Here is a 19445-nt window from a genome sequence, read left to right as displayed (position 1 = left end):
ACAGAGGTTGTTGGTCGTGATTTATTTATCTTTTAGTCATGCTCGCGCTGTGGAGAGAGCTATAAGTGAACTCTTACATGAAGTTCACCTGTAGACGAAGGCTTCGGACGTTAAGCAGAGTCACCTATGAACATTTAGCCTCACTAAACTGGTTCAAAGGCAGACTCTGTTCAATAGTGCACTTGATTACTTCTTTGTCAGATATTGTGGCTCAATGATACAGTGACTAAAGACGAGGCCCGCTGGACAGATCCCATTATACACGGTCAGACACCTTAAAAAAAAAATCTGCCGTCTGCAGCATCTTTTCTGAGCTCAAATGCAGTAGCTGCCTTCCCCCGCATGATCAGTTAGGGACCCTGCTGAGTCATGTATTGTTGACTTACATGTTTGAAACCATTGGAGATGAAGAGTCGGCTAGTACACATGTCTAGGTATGCGATGAGTAATTCGCAAGCCTAGCTGGGATATATCATCGCAACGCCTTCAGCATTTAGGAAAGGAGCGGAGCCGACTGTTAGCAAGACGAGCTGCCCTACATCTTCTCTCAGTGATGATAGCTGCGGCGTTTCTGGTCTTATTAAGACCATACAGCATTCAATGCGTTCTTCTGTTACTGCTGCTGTTGCTGGGGACTATCGCAACAATTCTCTTTTTTTGTTGTTGGCATCGCCAGCTTCGCAATGGAAAACATCCTATGAAATCTGTGCTCTCCGGGCGCTCGAGAAGCCGCGGTAGGTAGCCTGCATCTCTCCTGCACCGAGGCATTGCCATTAGCCTACTTGTCTGCCTTTCACACGTCATGACATGTTATTCTACATAACGATTACATGTGGACTGTTTAACACATGTATGTCATGTAACATGTATGTTATGATCCATTGACGCTTTACTGCAGGCAATAGGATAACCAAATACTGCTAAGGCCAGAATGAAGACATTGGCTATGTTTTGCGGTCCCACCTCAGATTCATTAAAAGTCAGATAGGTTTATTAAAAGTCCCATTTCTCACAGTTTTTTTATTTGGAGGATGATAGTCTAGCACTTGACATTGATTATTGTATGACCACCAAAGATCAGAATATGTTAGATCTTTTTTATTTGTCCTAGAAGCTGGTCTCCGGACGCATCATTTTCGATCTGAGGTAAACATTTTGAATTTAAACATTTTAAATCTAAACGTTAGTTAGATGTTTTCTCAAATAATAACGTAACATATTCGAGGCCTACTTGATAGTCTAGACATTGTGGTGCGATGTGTAACTTTTACATGAGTTTATACACTTTTTTTGGGACATACAGCCTGCCGTCGTGGCATGGGCTACTATTGTTAGGCTCTTTGAAATACGCAATGCGCATGTGTGATCAATAAATAATGTGAGGTGATTCTGCATTTCTTCAGTTTGCTTGTCCTGCTGAAAGAAAGTTATTGAAAATAAACTGATAACGAATTATTTGAAAGTATTTACTAAAATCTTATACTGGCTATTGCGTCAAATTGTGAAAACGTTTTAATCATTGAATAATTGTGAAATAAAACAATGAATTTATATTGCCTCTCATTCTATTTTACTGTGCTCCCCTCTGTCCTGACTGGGTGGGTACCACGCTGTTTCTCCGCAGGGCTTCAGGAACAGCCCGCGCCACGCCAGGAGGAGCGCACGCGCCAGGGTTCCGGTGTCAGATGACAAACCTCTGGTTGAGATTCCTGAGAGTGATCAGGATTCATCCACATCTGTCAGGAAACGCAGAGTAAAGAAGCGGGTCCTGCCAGATTTTTATCACTCTGTACAGGTCACCCCAACTCGAAAAGCCGTAGGTATTCCCATGATCAACCGTGATCCCAACATCATGCTTTATCTTAACGTGTTGGGCATCTGCGTTTCTGTTTTGATTAAAGTAATTGTATTGGTGTCAGGTAGGCATATAGGTGATTTCTCATGTGATCTCAGGTGAAATGACTAATTAATCAGCCTAATTTAAACATTGCTCTCCAACCCAACTTTACAGCACATAATACAGAAGGGAGATAAGGAGACAACATCAAGTAACCCATATGAATATTCTAACTAATGAAAATGTTGTATAAGAAAATCAGGTATATGTCTGTTCAGGTGGCACTCAGGCCAGGAGACACTACAACTGCAAACCGTTTTAGGGTGGATTGAGTCCTAATCAACGGTGGTTTCATAAGCATTCACTTAAAACGCATTAGTTCTAGAATGACATGGCCATCAAAAAATCAGTTTTTGAAGTCGAACATTGTATAAAGGACATGTTTAACAGTATATACACCGATTCAGGTTCATATTGAAGCTAAGATTTTTGTATTTTACTACTGCAAACTGTTGGAAATATCACCTTGTTGAACAGACTGGAGCAATTGGTGCCCCTATTACTCCAGCCCTCAGCGTGTAAAAACTTGACCATGAGTGATGTTTTCAATGTGATGTCATTGAAGTGACTTCATTTGAATTCCCAGAACAATGCTGTAGACGAAATAGCACCCAACACGTCTTGCAATCGAAGCTGTCACGTGACTGATGATTTTTAAACAACCCTATCTTGGAAGCTTTGTTACCTGTTCCCTTACAGTCTTGTACAGAAGACACGCCCTTGACGACTTATGTTCACTACTCATTTGAAGGAAGTGGACCATAGCAGGCGCTACTGCATTGTTGGCCTGCATTATGCACTAATGGTTCACACTAATTGTTTAATGATAAATTGGGGACACATAAATCTAGAATATCCTATAATAACAGCGCACAGGTAAACATCTGAAATGGTATGGTTAAGAATAATGCCACAGTGAGAAGAGATGCCAGAAACACTAAATGGTGTTGCCGTTTTAAACGTGGTGACATAAGCTACGCAGTCACCAGGCGCGTATCTATCCGCGAGGATGGCGCTCTAACACCACGTCAACACTCCCCATCTCTCGCGGAGCCCCGAATCTCCTCTCCCAATCCGGCTCGTTGCTGTATCCAAGGATGACGCGGTGACATCCTACAGCTTTAGCATCAGCTGCCGTGGCGGTGCTGCTCTCTCTCTCTCTCGCTCTCTCTCCCCGGAGACTTGACATCATCTCAGGCACTAAACCTACCGGGGAAATGGAGATATTGGTGTTCGGCGGCCTGGAGGGTGTGTTCCCGATTGAAATAGGATGCTGATCATAGGGGGTGGCAAGTGAATTCTAAAAAGCTATTTCTCCTACAAATGAACCATGTACACAGCGGTAAGTCTTATTTCTGACCTGGCGGGGGAGCCAGATACAATTGATTCTTTGCAGTCTCTTGGTTTTGGTTTTTAAAGCCTACTGTTAAATCAGGGAATAATAGGTGGTGGCTCGCGCTAGGCTATGTGCCTCCTTGTGTGCTCCTGTGTGCGTTTACAAACCGCACCCTTTTGTACGTAAGTGTCAGCGATGGTAAGAAGCGATGTTGTGGAGAAAATTATAATTTATTGTCTGTTGACATATTCTTGTTAGCGAGCCTAACATTGACTGTTTTTCTATTGTCTTAACAGAGCTCCGGTTCGGGGAACGCTTCCCTTCACTGTTCAATGTCCTCATCGGCAGACTTCTCGGACGAGGATGACTTTAGTGTTAAATCTGGGTCGGTATCACCGGCACCCGGGGACACGTTACCGTGGAACCTACCCAGACATGAACGTTCAAAGCGGAAAATTCAGGGAGGCTCCGTGCTGGACCCCGCAGAGAGAGCGGTGCTGAGGATTGCAGGTGAGCGTCTGGCCCGAATTCCATTGAGCTGGTGTGTCCATAACATGCACATCTGTCTAGTCACTTGTAACAATGGGTTGGAGGCCGCCTCTCCTCACACGGGGTTCAACGGCGGGTTTTTGATCGTGCTATTGGAGCAACTGTAAAAGAGAATATTGTGATTCCATTTAATTTACGCAGCATAGCCTACATATAGCAGCAGACAAATGTTGACTATCCAATTTGCGGCTCGATACTAGACAAAGCACACGATAGGCCTACGGCCAGTGAACCCGTATAACTCTAAATCGAATGTTTTTTTTTTTTTTTTTTTTTTTCTACGTAGAAAACCCTATATAATGTGTGTAGGCTATACCAATTTGACCAGTCTAAGATTAAGTTTATCGGCGAATATCGCATCATGCTAAATTAATCTTTTTACAATCAAAGCCCAAGTTGATTATCCGTTGCAAATCTCACTACATGTACCGACATATTTCTATAGTTTGCTTCATTTGTATGCTTTTAGGCCTACAAAATGTTTTCCAAATCAGCTATTCCCACGGTGCAACGTTATCACTAGGCTACAGAGAAACAACTGTAGCGTGGGCTATAGTTATCAGGGAACAATGCAAGTTGTTCAACCATGATGATACATCTAAAAAAACAACCTTGGCATTGCAAAATTCTTCTGATTTAGAACATCAGATAGCCCTATTGTACAGAACAACATAATGCCTGAGAGGGCTGCTCGAAATTTTCTGTATATAAATCGTTTTTAGTTCTGTGAAATATTTGGATTAGGGAACTGTAGACAATATCTCTGGCTTTTACATATTTAGGAGCACTATGTGCTTCTATTCCAGCATTCCGGCAAGGTTCTGGCGCTAGGACCCACCCGCACATCTCGCCACCAGCTCCAGCACGTGGGCTGTAGACAGGTCTTTGGCGAGGGGAAAACACTGCGATATCCTAGTCATCATATCCGATTCATACTGGACAAGACGATCAATCTTTGATCTGTGATAAATTGATTATATAACACCAACATGCTTTGACAGTAATGTGTGCATGATTACATCCAGTGAGCCTAATGGTTGTGGTATTCAGTCATATTAAGGCAATACCCTGACAGTTTTCTTTCTGGAAATTCAAAAAAAATTGAAACGGTGACCATTTAACAAAGGCTTCTGGCAATACAAAGATCCCCTTTCGACAGATAGTTCTGTGATCGAACTGTTGAATCACTGTGTTGATATTCTCCGAATGGAAATCATATTCTAGCTCAGTTTGCGAGGGGTGCGGTGCAATAAACAGTACAAGCGCACTCAGCTCTGCATTTATTACGACCAGCCGCCCTGTCTATCCGACTGTGATTTTCTCACGAAAGCGGAAAGGAAGTCTCCCCTATTGGACGCTGTGCGTCCAGGGAGGGGTATAGGGCGTTTCTATCATAGAACAACAGCGACTATCACTCCGAGCTGCTGTACCGCAGCTATAGCCTCCGCTCCCCACGGCTGGTGAACGTCCAGCCCGTGGAGCCAGCACCGTTAATGGCTCACTACCAAGCCCTACCGGGCTACACACTCGCAGACGAAAAGGAATATCTCCAAGCGTATGAGGATGTCCTCGAAAAATATAAAGGTAGGGGTTTCCAGTATTGTGTTCGCTTGCTGGGTAAGGTTTGGTTAGAGTGTTGTTACTTTGATTCGACAGTTAGACAATGTGGTCTGGGCTGGGGCAGCAAACTGACAGGACAATCAGCAAGCTGCTTCGCTGCAGTCGGTGTCTACAGATTATTATTATTATTATTTTTTTTACCACATCAACATACTTATTTTTTAAGGAGAATGTCGATTCTCTGACCAGTAGCTTACTGTTGGATCATTTGTTTTAGATGAAACAGACACAAATTTAAGGGAGGGTAATTTCATGTATTTGAATGTATTTATCACAAAACAAGACTATCATCAAAATGAATCAACAATAAAGACCCAGACTTCTGGTTATGTTAGCTGTATGTTGTCTTTCCACAATAATACTGTCTGACAACTAATGCATAGCCAATTATTATCTGGAAAGCTTGTGCGTACATTAGGCCTGCGAGTCTAAGTATCTTTCCAGTCCAGTTCTCTGGTACTGGCTGAATGACATCATTCCTTACCATGGCCGGGCCTTTTAAGATAATGTGAAATTGAATAGAAAGTGACAGCTACGCTCCACAGCTCCTACTCCCCCTCTACCCCTCTTTCCCTCACATAATCGGTTTCATTTAAATGATTAATACTAATCAAATGACGAAAACGAACGATGGTTAGTGATCAGAAGATCTGTCGTGTCGGTTCCGATGGGTTATAGGGTTGGACTCCGCTTCGAGCCCCAGTGTCTCAGCTGCTGTGAGGGCAGGCAGACAGTCAGCTGTGGCCAGGCTTAGCTCCTCTTGCTGGTGCCCGGTGAGATCATATGACGAAGCATCATTAGGAATCTATGACCCATGTCCTCGGGGGGACAATATCGCTCAGACAATGAGTTGTGTCATCATCATCATCATGTCATCTCATTGGGCACACTGATTGATCATGATGTTGTCTTCTCCTAAACGCATACTATCCAACTTAAAATAGTCAACTTTGGTTAATGTTTCATTGGATGTTGCAATGACATGTCTAATGTCTTATTAACCCTCGTGCTGCCTTCGGGTCACATGACCCAAAGGTTCATAACGAACCATCGTTGTGTTTACCCAATTTTACCCAATACAAAAACAAATTAAAATAATTTTCTTTTAACCTTTGCAATGTGGGGGGTCTGAGACAGCCTAGCTGTTAAAAGAAAATGCTTCACTTTGTCTTTGTATGCGGTAAATTTGTCGCAATACGACGGTGGGTCACAATGACTGATGGGTCAGAATGACCCGAAGATAACACAAGGGTTAAGCTCTGACAATTAGTCTGTGGTAGATTGTGGATGAGTTTGACAGCAGTTGCAAAGACGACCTGCTGTTTAAATCTCTCTTTCGGGTCACGTATCTGGAGAGAGACACACAGAGCTCTAAGATTCTCCTCAGTTCCTTCACATGTGACCTGGGAAGCATCAATAAGACATTTCTTCAGACCCAGCTCAATAATAGTTACCAAAGTAAACAAACACCAAACAAACTCGGCCAAAATAGAAGATAGAGCCGCAGGATAGTCATAACAAGGCTTGCAGTTTGAATTTGGGATACACGTTGTTGAAGGGAGCATTTCATCCTGGAGAACTTTGTTGAAAACATGTTAGGCATTATGTATCCCCTGTTTGGTTTCACCTAGAAGCAGTAGTCTTTAGCATAGGACAGTCAGCCAACAAACCAAAGCGTTCTAGCTGGTTTGCAAAATCCCTATTGACCAAGGGATGTGTCCTACTGGAGGGTATGGCTTGTGCTGAGGTTTCATATATCTGGAGAGGGTTTCATCCATTTTGACCAACTGTCACTTTACCAAGCCCCGCCCCGCTCTTTGTCACCCCCCACCCACGAATCACTGCTCAGTTCGCAGTGGGCACACTTGAAATCTTTTGGCAGTCTGTGACATTCTAACATACACAGTTAAAATGGAGGTTGAAACACACATTCAACTGAGACATGTACGTATGACTCGTGACACCCCTCTTCCTGTGTGGACGTGTGGATGGATGACTGAGGTCTAGGTGTGGCAAAACCTGCGGAACACGCTGGAGACCTGGCTGAGAGGCCCGCCCTGGGTCCACCTCCTCGTTCTCTCTTCCTTCAATCAAACACGGTGTGCGACACCTTTCTCGGTCACAACGGCGGACATATTAGCTCCAGCAGTCCCCAACTCACTCGGCACCGCTTTGCACAGTGTCAAGATATGATTTAATGTCCTCCTGGTTGCTGATGCATTCCTGGAACTGATTTGAATCAATTTCTGTGAGCGGAAACAGTGACACAGCTGTTCTTGATCTCAGACGGGGTTTGTGTCCGCCAGTGACTTCTGCCCTGATCTGGGTTCCCCCCAAGAAGGCCAGTGACTTCTGCCCTGATCTGTGTTCCCAGAGAAGGCTTCTCTGTTCCCCGTTCCCCACCAGAACTACCCCAGGACAACCGCCATGCACTGGGGCCATTTGGACAGCTCACAAGCAAAGTCTGCAGTTTCATTTCCTCAAGCTAAAACAAAAATCCCAGTAATTCTGTTCTCTATATATCACCAGAAGCTAGAAAACGACAAACATTCCACGGTGCGCTGTTAACTTATCCCCTGACATCAGCTGCTTTGCGTGAGTCCTGTAGATGCACAGCGCCTGTATGGAGGAACACACATGGTTGTTGTGATATCAGAGCTCAGGCCTGGTGCCCAGGCCTGGTGCCCAGGGCTCTGCACTGCCTCATTCTCCACATGGCTCCTGCCCCAACAGTGGCTCACACCTGCTAGTGTCAGTCACCTATGGGGAACTCTATGTCTACAACTCACAGCAAGGTGCTGCAAGACAACAGGTGTACAGTGTCGGCTTTGTGCAGTTCCCATCGACGTATAGAAGGAGTATTGAATAGAGAGATTGTTCCTGGGAAATATAGCCTAAACCCAGGCTAACCCTTATATTTACCATTCAAAATACTTCAGGAATGTCAATACTCAGAATACCTCGCTAATTGAGCCTTAGAAGTAATAACACACTAACAAGGCTTTGCTTTGGGTGTAAAGATAATCCACAGATGTGCTATCAACGAGGCGAGGATTAGACCCTGTTTTCTTACAAAACGGTGGTAATCCCACGTTTGAGCAGAAAGGAGGAACTCCCCTACAAAGGGGCTGGCCAGGAGGAGGGGGGGCCAGGAGGAGGGGGGCCCGAGGCCTCGCCTCCTCTGACCAGCACAAAGAGAACGGTACAGTAGAGACAAGCTGGATCGCTCCACCAAAGCCCCCTTGACAGGCAGGCAGGGCAGCAGGATGAATTATGGGAAACCCTTGTGCCTTTTCAGGCCCAGGGAACGTCCAGCACTGTGAAGAAAGCTCCGGATTCATTAGGGGGAGGTGGGCGTCGCGTCTCGTCGGTCGGGTCAGCCGATCGTCTGTCAGGGTGAACTTCTGTCCGGTTCTGTGTCGCGCGTGCATCAAGCACACAGCCTGTTAGATGGGTGGTTTAGATCTTGCCTTCGTGCAGTGTGAGTGTGTACGGGTGCGTTGGGGTGTGTGTGTATGCGCGTATGGCCGTGAGTGTGTGCTTACTGGCATGCGTGTGTGCGAAGGAATGCGATTCTTTTGGTTTTGGCGACAATCTTTCATGGGTGCTGCTGACACAACCAGACTGTTGTCTTTGCCCTCAGGTCGTACCAGGAGCCTCTTAAATGCCTTTCAATATGAAGCCATGTTTACGTAAGGCCTTGGTGCATAAGAGAGGTTGAGAATGTGAATGGACCTTTTAATCCGGCTAGCAAGCATTGTGACTTGAAAGCTGTAGGGTTTTATGGATGAAGAGCATCTGTATGTTGAGCTACAGGACTGTGTGTATATGTGCTGCCGCTGGATGGGAGCTATCAGAGCGTTAAGACTCGAGCTGGTGTTGTTTGTTTTTCTCGTGAATGGAACACCTCAGGTGATGTGTCACCTCTCATGGCAGTGTCCCTCACAATCACCGCTGTCTCTCCACACAAGCTCCTTGGTTCACTTGTCAGGGGCTTATTGCCACGGTACACACACACACACACAAACACACACACACACGCACGCACACACAAACACACACACACACATACGCACACACACACACACACACAACGCTGGACAGTTGACATGTAGTACCAGAATGTGTCATCAGAAAGAGTTAGTGCATGTCCAGATCATAGTATATGAATGTCACAACAGGGAAACCACGGTTACATAATATCGTTGCAAACATTTACTGAAAGAATCGACCTCTAGTCTAAAGCTGCAATTCCATGGTGCTGACTAGAAGGGTAGGTGTGTGTGTGTGTGTGTGTGTGTGTGTGTGTGTGTGGGCGGGGGGGGTTGGTGGGTGGGGGGTATAAACACAGCTGTTTTATTTTTATTTCCAAATTCATGACTTCAGCAGTGAGTTCTTGGAGTTGCACGTGATATCAGTTCACTAACAAACAAACAACCTTTACTAGGCCACAAGTCGACGATGACACAGTATTTGTCGGCCATGACACCCTGGCTTGTCACATGACTCCTGGTGGGTGACTTGACCCCTGGTGTGCCGGGTTGGTAGTTTTGTTGCCTGGCGTTCTGTGACCTGTCTGTGCCTTACCAGGCTGTGTGGGAAGCTCTGCTCTGTTGGCATGGGTGTCGTTGCCCTGCGACACCCAACACAAGCTTAGGGATCATTTGGCCCCCCAAGGTTTTAAAAGGTTAGAGGTCAGCGCTGTCGCACACACATAAGCACCTGGACTCCTGCAGACTGCTGACCATGGTAGCATATGTTATTAAACTCTACCAGATCCAATCTACAAGGAGTTGTTTATCTGTCTTATCAGCGATGGCATGAGGTGATGGCAGATCTTCTCTGATATACTGGAGTTGTTGATAAGACCTTGTTGATCTTAGTGAAACTGATATTACATACCTGTAGCTAGAAATACTATCTGTATTGGTCATTCAACCCCCTTGGAAACAGCAATAACTCTACCGATGGTACAAACCAGGCCGATATCTGTACACAGCAGCTATTAACAGCACTGTGGCTATGTTAGTCTACTGTAGTGCTTCAAACATCTGGCTTGTGCATTAGGGTGAGTTTGGGTTGTGGTGGCCATTTGAATTTCCTATTATTATTATAAACTAGAGAGGGTACAATTTCTGGGGAAATTGTAGGGTGTGCTTGCTTGCGTCGGTTGCACAGGGGTCCGTTTTTGGATGACATTTTTACAACTGATATTTCTGTATATTTTATATAAAAATGCATACTTATTATTCATAAAGATTACATAGATTTAAAAGATTTTTTTTGCTGCTCATTTACAACTGAAAATACGAGTGAAGTGTAGAATGAAATAGATGTCTTCTCATTTCCCCTGCAAGAGGCAGCCTCATCGTTGAATCAAAACGAATACATTTGGCAGACCGGTGTAAAAATTGACCTAATCTCTATGACTTAAACGTCCTTTTAAGTTTTTCCCTTCTCGTGATATTTTAAGGCATTTAGCCTACTCATATTGCATTCATTCATGAATAAAGAACCCCCTTTGAAGATTATTCTACGACGTTACCAGCAGTAGAAGATGGAATCGCGATTCAAACAGTACCATCTGCTAACTGAAAATATGCCCCAAAAACGTAAATAAGCTTGACATTTATTTAGTGGAAAATCGCTTTCATAAAAAGCTCACTGGTAGCGATCATTGTCAGTAACAACGCCAAGTGCGATATAGCCCTGTGTGGAGAAGCTGCCCCGGTAAATTGTACAGTACAGTACAGTACACTACTGCTGTGTTCGTCTTGGTAGCGATTGCGTTGGTTGAATTTGATTTAACGTTCCGTTGTACGGTTTAGGCTGAAATTAATTATTTTCATGAACAGATTGACAAAGTGTAGGCTGTGGCAATGAAGTTAAGGTTAGTAGTTACATAGACTTTTGATTTAAGTAAGGGGAGTGCCGAACATGTTCTGTCGCCGTTTGACTTCCTACAGCTGCATGTGTAGATGTTTTTGTAGTGTCTCGCGTAGGCTACAGCGTTGCAGTGAGCAACACTGGTTTGAAACCACAGGTAATGATAATTTCACCCACAAATCGTTTACTTGTAATGTAATGTCATAATAAATCCTACAACGAAAATGTATTTGTTAGGAATGTTTATTTTAACGATTGAAAACAGATGCATCATAGACCACTGTAGTATGTGTTGCCCGGCCAACAGAGGCTAATGTCATGATGCTAATACTTCAGTGACATAGTAGACTACTGTTTCCGAAAGTAGATGTATTTCCTTAATAAAATCAGCTTATATTGTACATTACACGTCACAATTGTGTATCATATCACAAAGTAAAATTAGTAAATAGTTATCACCCTGGCCTCTTTGCTTGTGGCGTTTCTGCAGCTCCCTTGCAGTAAAGCAGTTAGCTTAGCTATCTCCCAGAAGTTAACGAGCTGCTAAACTAATGTTCTGCTAGAGGTAGTCACGCGAGTTTTCGTGACGTTAGTGACGTAAGTAGCGTCATTGACTGTGGCTAGCAAGTTAGCCACCGTTAGCTTCACTTTTCGCCACAAAAACGTAATTTCCACTTAAACCATGCAACGGAACGTAAATCCCAATAGAAGCAACTCAATCGCTACCAAGACGAAACTTTTGACACCTAGGTTGTCTATGTAGGCCAAATATTGACTGAGTTTTAGGGGGGCAAAAAGAAATAATAATAATAATATATATGTGAGAGAACAAAGGTTGTGCTCTCGCCGAAGGCTTGAGCACACCCAATGAGAAATTCTGTTTTACGTTTTGGTTTGTTATAAGCCTCAAAAGAAAGGAAATTCAAATCACCACCACAACCCTGGCTCACCCGATGCATGAGCAGAGATGTTTTGTGACGTATGTTGTTTAATGTACAGTTGACCAACACAGCTACAGTACTGTAACAAGTGTAACAAGTGTATGAAAATAAACCTGGTTTGTGCATCGGTGGAATGCTACAGACATAATGCTACATACAGCTCATAATACAGCATGTTTTGAAGAGAGTGGGCTTCTCTATTGGCACCTTCATTTTTACCATCATTAAAGCTCCCAGTATTGTCAGTTCTTTGAGCAATGGTCTTGCCAGGCATTCCTATATAATAATGGTTTTGTCACAAAAAAACGTATCCAAGATACCGCCCTTTGACCTTTCACCCTGTCTGTCTGCTTTTTGACCTTTGTTGTCTTTGTGTCCTGTCTGGGTGTGGTCGCTTGTTGCAGCACCTTCCTGCCAAGCCACATCCAGCACACTATCGTCTCCTTAACGTCTGCAAACGCGGACAACAAGATGAGCGCAGATTGAAACGTGATAGATGGAATACTTTGTTATTGAAGAGGGGAAGCGGGTGTGTTTTTCTGCACAGTCACAGTCTTTGTCTCGTGTCGGGCACTCGGCTCTCCCATACCAGCTCCCTCATCACATTCTTAGGCTCCACTGTGGCCCACACACACACACACACACACACACACACACACACACACACATACATACATACAGACAGACTGTTCTGTGGAGACCAACCGTTACTGTTAATGTACAAAAGACACATTGTATCACTTTGTATCCAGCTTCAGAGATGCTGTTCATGTGTCATGTTCTAACTAGAGGGAGTGTGTGTGTGCCTCTGTGTGTGTGTCTGTCTGTCTGTGTGTGTCTCTGTGTGTGTCTGTGTGTGTCTCTGTGTGTGTGTCTCTGTGTGTGTGTCTGTGTGTGTGTCTCTGTGTGTGTGTCTGTGTGTGTGTCTGTGTGTGTGCCTCTGTGTGTGTGTCTCTGTGTGTGTGTCTCTGTGTGTGTCTGTGTGTGTGTCTCTGTGTGTCTGTGTGTGTGTCTGTGTGTGTCTCTGTGTGTGTGTCTGTGTGTGTGTCTCTGTGTGTGTGTCTCTGTGTGTGTGTCTCTGTGTGTGTCTCTGTGTGTGTGTCTGTGTGTGTGTCTGTGTGTGTGCCTCTGTGTGTGTGTCTCTGTGTGTGTCTGTGTGTGTGTCTGTGTCTGTGTGTGTGCCTCTGTGTGTGTGTCTCTGTGTGTCTCTCTGTGTGTGTGTGTGTGGTTATGGAGCTTTGTATGGGCAGGCTACTGCACCAGGAAATGTCAGACCGGTGAAGTGAGTCCTCTGGGTAAAGGGACCAGGGCAGAGGCAGAGACAGAGACAGAGGCAGGTAGAGTAACAAGCAGGGATAGAAGCAGCTTCTTTGACAAAGACAGGGATAGAGGCAGGTACAGTGAGGCAGGGACTGGACAGGGCCAGGCGTACCTGCACGGTGTCCCAGTGTGCTGGTTGATTACTGTCCCAGTGTGCTGGTTGATTACTGTCCCAGTGTGCTGGTTGATTACTGTCCCAGTGGAAAGCTGAGCTGAGTGCAGACTCAGCACTGGGCCATGACATTCCTGTCAGACGCGACACCCCAAACCGCTCCTTTCCATGTGACCACGCCGCTGAGAGATATGAAAACACAGCATATGTGTGTGTGTGTTAGCTAAGACTCTCCCTTTCAACCTCAAAGGATGAGCTAGGTTGCTGGAGGTCTTCCAGGCTTATGGCCTGGTGATTCATCAAGAACAAAGTCCTTATAAACATGGTTTGATATTATTATTCAGCCCTTAGATAGCATGGGACCATAACCTCCTGAATTATGCAACATTAGTGAGGCCCAGTCTCTCGGTTGACTGAAGCGGTTGGCTATTTTAGTTCCCAAGTGAGAATAATATACCTGTCAGCTGACTTCAAACTGGCCGTGCTTCTCTCCTGTTCACAGGAGCTCTCAAAAGCTACAGTCAACTGAAAGCATCCTGGAGCCTTCCTTTCAGTGCGTTTAGCTGACTGAACAGTAGCTAATTACATTCACTTAAAGAGTGTTTGGACGTCCAGTTAGCGAGGCTGTTTCTGAGTGGCGATCTGAAGGCTGCAGTGTTAGTATATCTGGAGTGGTGAAGACTATTTCCGTCCTTCCGATTCCAGGAGCAAGTCCCAGCTCTAATGTGTCTACTGGGCGCCCAATGACACGGCTGTAAAGAAAGCCAGGTCAAGGACCACTACTCGGAACCTGCTAGCACTGGAAGGCTAGCGCCTCCCTTAGACACTGCTAGCATACTAGCTTTGTCCATAAAGGCACTGATAGCAGGATATCTCTGTCCATAAAGGCACTGATAGCAGGCTAGCTGTCCTCATAAAGATCTCCATGTATCTGTCTCCATGTAGACAAGGTCAGCTTCCCCTCATAAGTGTCTCACAGCTATATCAGTCATTACAGGACTGAACCTAAACATGCCTGGAGTTGATGCTAGTGCAGTTGTCAGGTAACAGACTGTGATGTGCGTCACTGTGCGGTGATATAAGAACAGAATTATTTGAGTATCTAGGTTGGTCAATGTTTGGTTAGACTTTGCCAAATGAAAGAAGTAGACTTGAAGAAACATCTTGGAAATAAATCACGTTGTCATAAACAAGCTGCAGCCTAACCTCTTCTGCCATTTGTTCATTAAATCTTCTGGAGCAGAGCTGCGTGTCTTGTCTGGCTGACCCCATTAGCAGGCCTGATATTGATCTGAGGTGATCCACTCCTTCCAACATGGCGCTCCAGAATCTGATACGCAGAGCTCCAAAATGGACGGAGATGGTTTCTTAAAGCTGGCGGATGTCGGATATTAGAAAACGCCATTCCACTAACGACATCTGTTCTGTAACCACAGCTTAGCAAACCTTACTATACTTTGTTGTTTGGTTGTTTGGTGTCAATAAGCAAAGCAGTCATGATGATACATGAGTGACTCTTACGCTAACATCATGACATGACATCCCACCCTGCAAGAACTCATTTCAGGGATGTAGGACGCCCCAGAGATAGTTCAACTGTACACCCGCCCGCAGAGAGAGAACTGATAGGCCTACTGATCACCAAGACCGGCCCGTTACGATGCTCTCTGTCACTTTCTTGCTGTGTCTGTCACTTCCTGTCTTGGTCTCTCTCTCTCTCTCTCTCGCCCTCTTGCTCTCTAAAACAATTAGAATTTGTGGACATCAGGGAACTGCTATAAATATGCGTGAGATCAGGGGTGTAGGTTGGTTTTCAAATGTGGGTGGGACAGCTTTTTTAATAACTGAGGATGCGGCAATTAAATATAATTTTCTTAACAAATAGTTGGGAGGGGAGCAGATTTGTGTATTAAAAAAGTGTCCCACCCGCTTATAATGAAACGTCCGTCCCTGTAGGACAGGTGATGTCACAGCCGTGCCCTAGTTCATGTTCAGTGTTGCCTACCTGTGTGTGTGTCTACCTCTACTTCATGTTCAGTTGATGGTGTTGCCTACCTGTGTGTGTCTACTTGCCTGCGCCTGTGTCTTGTTAAGTGTGTGTATGTTCGAGTCTGCTGCTTTGTGATAGTTTGGTTCACCTGTGTCTTGTTTGGCTTTGTATTTAAGCCCCTGTTATGCATTCAGTACTGATTGTTGTGACGTGAAGGAGGTTTCAAGCTGCGTGGTGTGCTGTAATGCCTCTGAACTGCTTGAACTGATGCCTTTAGAATGCATCTTTTTGAACCATGCTTCAGTCTGGGTGATCGGAGGGATGCCACTCGATATGTAGCCTTGTGGTGCATGCTAGCTTACAGTAATGTGTGTTTGTCAGTTGTCTTGGTGACGGGAATTCAGGCATGGCGGCCCCGCCCTTATTGGCCAGCTCACAGCGCTCGCTCTGTCTGCATGAGCTCATGCCCCTCACCCTGTGACTCACCGCCCTGCCCCTGGTGGGAAACGCTCTGAATCTATTGGCTGGCTGACGACCAGAGACCTGCTCCTTTGTCCAGGGAAGCAGAGGATGCTGGGAAAGCTCGTCCCTGCTTTACAGCAGCACTCTCTCCCTCTCTATAGAGGCATCTTGGGCCTGACTCGTCTTGGCCTGGTCTGGCCTGGCCTGAAAGGGCTGTGTCTGGGAAGGGGACAGGAAATGACAGGCCTGCTTAGTGATTTTCATTCAGGAGAATGAAATAGAGCACATAACTGCATGTGCAGTGTGTGACTAAAATGGCCTTTGTTGCTCAGTACATATAGTTTACCTACCTGTCATCTGCAAGGACATCAACCAATCATGTTGGTCTTGGTCAGGGATAACAAGGCCTCCTGCATATCAGTGTGGCTCTGTGTCTGTCTAAACAAGACTTGGAGATAAGATGAACTGACCTCCGGAACCTTGAACAGACAGGATTTATTGTGAGTTGTCCTTGTTGGTTTCGGCCCTCTCCCCCCTGAACAATCACAGACACTGGATGGGACTGGAAGAGTCTAACACAAACAAATAGCACAACATTGCTGGACGCAAGGAGAGGTTGGGGCCATGCTAGTCTGGCTGGCTGATAAGCTGCAGTGACCAGATTCTTCTGTATTTCTCCATCTCTCTCTCTCTCATCTCTCTCTCTCTCTCTCTCTCTCTCTCTCTCTCTGGTGAGGGGTGCCTTGTGCGTGGTGGATGGGGAGGGGGGTCTAGAGTTAAGGCTGTGAATAGGGGGGTTTGTATTTATTGTTATGGATTTTGGTTTGTTTTTTCTAGGTTTGTTTGTTTTTGTTTTTTTTGTTTTTTTGTTTGTTTGTTTTTTGTGGTTTGAGGAGGTCTTAATATTGTGTGGGAGTTGTAAGTGAAGTGGTTTTTGTCTTGATAAGACAGGTTTGGTGTGGTGAAACAGCTTGGTTGGCTGGTAGTTCTAACTGCCCAATAAAGGTATCTTTAAAAGTCAAAGTCTCTCTCTCTCTCTCTCCCTCCAAGTGCCTTTTGATGTTGTAGGAAACTGTACTCACTGACACCTTGGCTTTCTTGCCAATTTTTATCTAAAGTAAAGACCTACACCTTTAAGGGTTATAATAGTCTGTCTGTCTTCCTTTGTTAATTGAAAAACCTAAAAAACCTTTTTTTTTAACCTCTGGCAGTTTACCGCTTACCTTTGTACAATTTCAGGTTATTCACTGGACTTGAGATGCTTACATTTTTTTAAATAATTGAAAAAATTGGGGTGTACTAAAACTTTGGACCGGTAGTGTGTGTGTGTATATCTATACAATCAGGGCTCCAGACTAACTTGTTGCCTTGGTTGCACTGGTGCGCCTAACTTTTTTATTTAGGTGCACCAGCACAAAATTTAGGTGCACCCAAATTTTTCCTTGCGTCGCCACAATTTCAAGGTCACCTTTTTATCACGCTCCATATACATTCATATATATTATGTAAATGATCTTAAACAAGAATAAGGTTTAGGTAAATATAGGCCTATTTTTTATTTGAAGCACAATCATACTGTAGCCTATATATATTTTAAGTGCTTCACTGAGCTACCAAACTAAAACATTTTAATCAAAATAAAACATTTCAAAATAGAAAGTGCTACTGTTTAAAAGTGCTTCCCTGAACTGAGACCTAACATTTCATGGCTCAAAGTCTTATAGCAGGTCCCACCTTGCTGTCGCATGCCCTTCAGATGGCCAACACCTGTAATTTGGCCTTCTTGCCCTATGGCCTTGGCTAAATCATCTTGCCACACTCTCCCTAGCATCAAAATCCTATCTCCATGGGTTAGCTCCATGGCCCAGCTTCGTAACTCAGGGGTCCGCAATTCATTTTTACAAGGGGCCACATGAGAAACCTGAAATGTGTTGGAGGGCCTCATCAATTTGCTCACTATTCATTTTCTCCCATTGTAAAAAGCAGTAAAGTATATATTTTGATTAGTTGCTAGTGGTTATCAGAAGAATAAGGATATTCTGTAAATATTTATATAAATATTTTAGATTTTGGTGTAGGTCAAATAGGAAAGATTATAGAAGTAATAAACAGTATAAACGGCAACAACAGTGTTTCATTTTATTTGTAACCAGTTAATCTTCACAAACACTGAAAAGTTGTTTTGCAGTATGTTAAAGATGTGGAATTGATCAACTTTATACAAAAAGCAATTCAGTGTTCATTTTTTCTGTTCATTTTGTTCTGTGAGAGAAATCCAGTGGGCTTGAACAAGTGCATCGAAATCTGTCTGAATGCGAAGGACAGCTGACAGGTAATGATCAGGGTCTGCAGTTCAACTAGCAAACCCTCAGCCCGCGCCCACTGAATCAGTCAAGTTCTTATTATGTCCGCGTTAGTTTTTTTTTCTCACAGCTTTCACTTTGACCTCAGTAAACAGATACTTAGAATTCCATGTCTTGTTAAAAGTTAATCAGTGGCAAAGTTTTTCATTTTCGAGGGCTAACCAACAGCTAACTCTCCTGTCGGTGAGGTTGCGCAAGCGCACATATGTAAATCGCCTGATCACTGTAGTCTTTCAGGACTACATATTCACTACCGCTCAACACATTTATTTATTTTACATTTTTGATTTACCTCACGCGGGCCGGATTGAGACAGCCTGTGACCGGTTATGGCCCGCGGGCCATACAATGCCCAGGTCTGCTAAACTGACTCTCTGGTGCTCAGGTCGTAATTTCAATCACACAGCACGGAGCTACAGGAATATCTGGACCACAGCCAATCAGAGGCAAAGACCCGCCCCATCTCTGTCTCTGATTGGTTTAGACCACGATATGATCCAACCATGAGTGTCAGTTCCGTTTTAGGATAACAAACGCTTCGTTTGTGGAGAGACAGCGGATGCGAGGAGGTTAGGTGCACCGGTGCGACCTAGGAAAAAATTTAGTCGCACCCGTACACATTTTGGTCGCATAGAGCCCTGACAATACAAAATACATGTCTTGAATCTATATGACATGCAATATCTACAAGAAGCTTGGCTTCTAGTTTAGCATGTTCAACTGGAGTAGATGACAGAGCAACAGAGAAGCTATCTGCCTAAATGGTGGGCGTCTGTCCTGGAGGGCGGAACAATCCAGATCACAAGGCAGCAGCCCTCGTCGTCTCTGTCGGCCTGTACAGACCAGCCATGATCACACATCTCTGTCGGCCTGTACAGACCAGCCATGATCACACATCTCTGTCGGCCTGTACAGACCAGCCATGATCACACATCTCTGTCGGCCTGTACAGACCAGCCATGATCACAC

The 19445-nt window shown here is 44.6% G+C and overlaps 1 protein-coding gene across 1 annotated transcript in view; it reads left to right on the top strand.

The window, feature by feature from the left end:
• The first annotated feature begins 493 nt into the window (after positions 1 to 493).
• The window catches only part of dst (dystonin), a 136876-nt gene continuing 117924 nt past the window's right edge, over positions 494 to 19445 (top strand). The window contains exons 1-4 of the mRNA XM_062462990.1: positions 494 to 734; positions 1115 to 1146; positions 1625 to 1816; positions 3530 to 3743. Of these exons, the coding sequence (XP_062318974.1) occupies positions 554 to 734; positions 1115 to 1146; positions 1625 to 1816; positions 3530 to 3743 (619 nt within the window). The 5' untranslated portion in view covers positions 494 to 553. The remainder of the gene's footprint in view (positions 735 to 1114; positions 1147 to 1624; positions 1817 to 3529; positions 3744 to 19445) is intronic.

This window comes from Osmerus eperlanus, chromosome 6 (assembly GCF_963692335.1).
Source record: "Osmerus eperlanus chromosome 6, fOsmEpe2.1, whole genome shotgun sequence".
In the NCBI taxonomy this organism is placed as follows: Eukaryota; Metazoa; Chordata; class Actinopteri; order Osmeriformes; family Osmeridae; genus Osmerus; species Osmerus eperlanus.
This window is presented reverse-complemented; position numbering and strand designations above follow the sequence as displayed.